Genomic DNA, 2,324 nt, shown 5'->3' with positions numbered 1-2,324 from the left:
GAGGGGTTGGACCCCCAGCACTGCCCTGCTGGGGGGCTGCGGTGCTCCCCTGCCCCTGAGGCGGGTCCCAGGGGTGCAGATATGGGGGTGCAGGTCCCCCTAGCGATGCAGGAGCTGCCCCATGGTCACTGGGACCACCCCCCAGGGTGACTGCAGCACCTGTGAATGGGACACCCCCCCCAAAACCCGCCCGGGTGGGCACCAAGCCCTTACCCTGATCTTGATCTCGGGGTTCTGGACGTAGACGTCCCTGACGGCCACCACCACGTCCCCGCTCTGGTACTCGGTCAGCAGCGCCACCACCTTGATGATGTTGTCCTGGGTCAGGCTCTCCCCATACTTCTCGTAGAGGATGCGCAGGGGCACGCACTTCTCTGCGGGGGGAGCACAGTGGGGTCAGCACTCACCCCCTTCCCAACCCTGCTACTGCGGTGGACTGGGATGGTCTGAGCTTCTCCAGGCGCCTCGTGAGGATGGGGAAGTCTCTGCAGTGCTGGGGCCATGGATGTGGGGAAGGGACACCATGGGGTGGGCACGGCACCATGAGCCCACCACTGAGCCTGCGCTGGGGGGGTCAGTCCCTTCCCAAAGCGAAGGGGTTGTGTTAGATGATGCTGGATTAACTCATGGACGGGAACGTTGAAGACCCTAAAGCAAAGGCAGCGGTGAGAGCGCACGTGTTCGTTATTGCCTTGGCACAGCCCAGCACACAGCAGAGCGGGGGCTGCGTTGGTTACGGCCCCGTTAGAGCAGATTTTGGCACAGGTTAAGGATGAGGCCGTTCCCCGCAGCAGATGGATCACATCTGCGAGGCCTGAAGGGTCCCTGGAAAACTGATGTAAGCCGAGCTCTTGTTTAGTTTGTAACGAAGGCCAACCAAGGGTCAGTGGGGCCGTGCCAGGGGGCTCTGTGCCGAAACGCCGGGGCCATCGCACCCACCCGAGGAGATGCTGAGAGCTCCAGTGCAGGGAGGCTGGTGCTGAGCCCCGGGTGCTGAGCGCGGCCATGGGGACCCATCCCCAGCACCGTGGCCCCCAGCCCCGCAGCCTCTGGACACGGGACCATCGCTGACCCGAGCCCAGCCCCACGCAGCGTCCCCGTCGCTGACCAGGCCGTACCTTCGTGGGGCGCCAGGACCAGGTTGAGCAGGTCCTTCATCCCGCACTGCGGCCCCACGGCGCCGCTGTAGCTGGCGGTGCGAGCGCACAGCGTCAGCCGGCACTCGCGCTCCGCGTCCGAGGCGTTGCCCACCACGGCCAAGACGTCGAAGTCGCGGCCGTTGTCCGCGCCCCCCGCCAGCTTGAGGCGGAGGGGCAGCCCCTCCTCCTCCTCCCGCAGCCACTGCGTCTCGAGCTCGGCCTTCTCAAACACCTCCCGCTCCTTATCAGACCCTGCGGGAGGAAAAATGGGGAAAAAACAAGGTTCCCTGGGGTCCAGGCTGCTGTGTCCTCATCCCTGCTGCACTTACTGCGTTAATGAATCATTCTCCTGCTCCAAAAACCGCCCCCCCAAGTGTCTCTGCCCCACGGCCGCCCGTACCCTCGGGGTATTTGTAGGTGTGGGTGATGTCCTCCCGGCTGTCCCTGCCCACGCTCTTGGTGCTGATGTTCTTCCCCACCACCGAGGAGTGGGTGCTCTTCTTCTCGGAGCCGTCGCCCCGCACCACCCAGTACACGACATCGGCGTTCACCTCGGCGAAGACGAAGGGGGTGTCGTACAGGAGCTGCAGCTCCCCCTCCTTGATGGCCTTGACGGGGGCCGGCCCGCAGCAGAACACCCCTGTGGGGAGCGGGGCCACCGTCACCACCCGGGGCCCAGCCACCATGGGGGCGAGACTGTGCCATAGTGGGGACACGGGATGGGGATTGGGATGGGGATGGATGGGATCCCATATGGTCCATGCCATACCCTCGCTCTTCTCCTGCGGCGTGGGGTCCAGCACCTGCCAACCATCGTAGCCGGGTGCCAGGTCAGGACGGGTCATCCAGGACTCGACCCAGCAGTGGAAGTTCCTGCCCCAGGAGCCAGGACGCGGGGGCTCAGCGTCCCCCAGTGCCCCCCGGGCTGCAGGGAGGGAAGGGGGGCGGGCAGGGGTCCCCGGTGCCGCTCACCAGATCATGTCCCTGGAGCGCCGCTCCTCCTTGCCCGTCTCGCTGAGGTAGCGGTCGATGACCAGGTTGCCATTGGTGTCGTGGGCCGAGTTGTAGTTGGTGACCACTCGGCTGGGGACCCCCAGGCACCGCAGGACTGCGGGGAGGCAGGGCCGGGTGAGACGGGGTCGGGGAGGGGCGCGGGTTTGCACAGCCCCGGTCTGCACGGCCCCC

General features: G+C 66.1%; 1 protein-coding gene across 1 annotated transcript in view; it reads right to left on the bottom strand.

Moving 5' to 3' along the window:
- Window positions 1-213: 213 nt before the first annotated feature.
- The window catches only part of TGM2 (transglutaminase 2), a gene marked incomplete at both ends in the record, with an annotated part of 6,418 nt that continues 4,307 nt past the window's right edge, over window positions 214-2,324 (bottom strand). The window contains 5 exons of the mRNA XM_010194922.1: window positions 214-374; window positions 1,119-1,391; window positions 1,540-1,779; window positions 1,909-2,012; window positions 2,112-2,247. Of these exons, the coding sequence (XP_010193224.1) occupies window positions 214-374; window positions 1,119-1,391; window positions 1,540-1,779; window positions 1,909-2,012; window positions 2,112-2,247 (914 nt within the window). The remainder of the gene's footprint in view (window positions 375-1,118; window positions 1,392-1,539; window positions 1,780-1,908; window positions 2,013-2,111; window positions 2,248-2,324) is intronic.

The sequence above is a fragment of the Mesitornis unicolor genome, unplaced genomic scaffold (genome assembly GCF_000695765.1).
Source record: "Mesitornis unicolor isolate BGI_N332 unplaced genomic scaffold, ASM69576v1 scaffold32091, whole genome shotgun sequence".
NCBI lineage: Eukaryota > Metazoa > Chordata > Aves > Mesitornithiformes > Mesitornithidae > Mesitornis > Mesitornis unicolor.
This window is presented reverse-complemented; position numbering and strand designations above follow the sequence as displayed.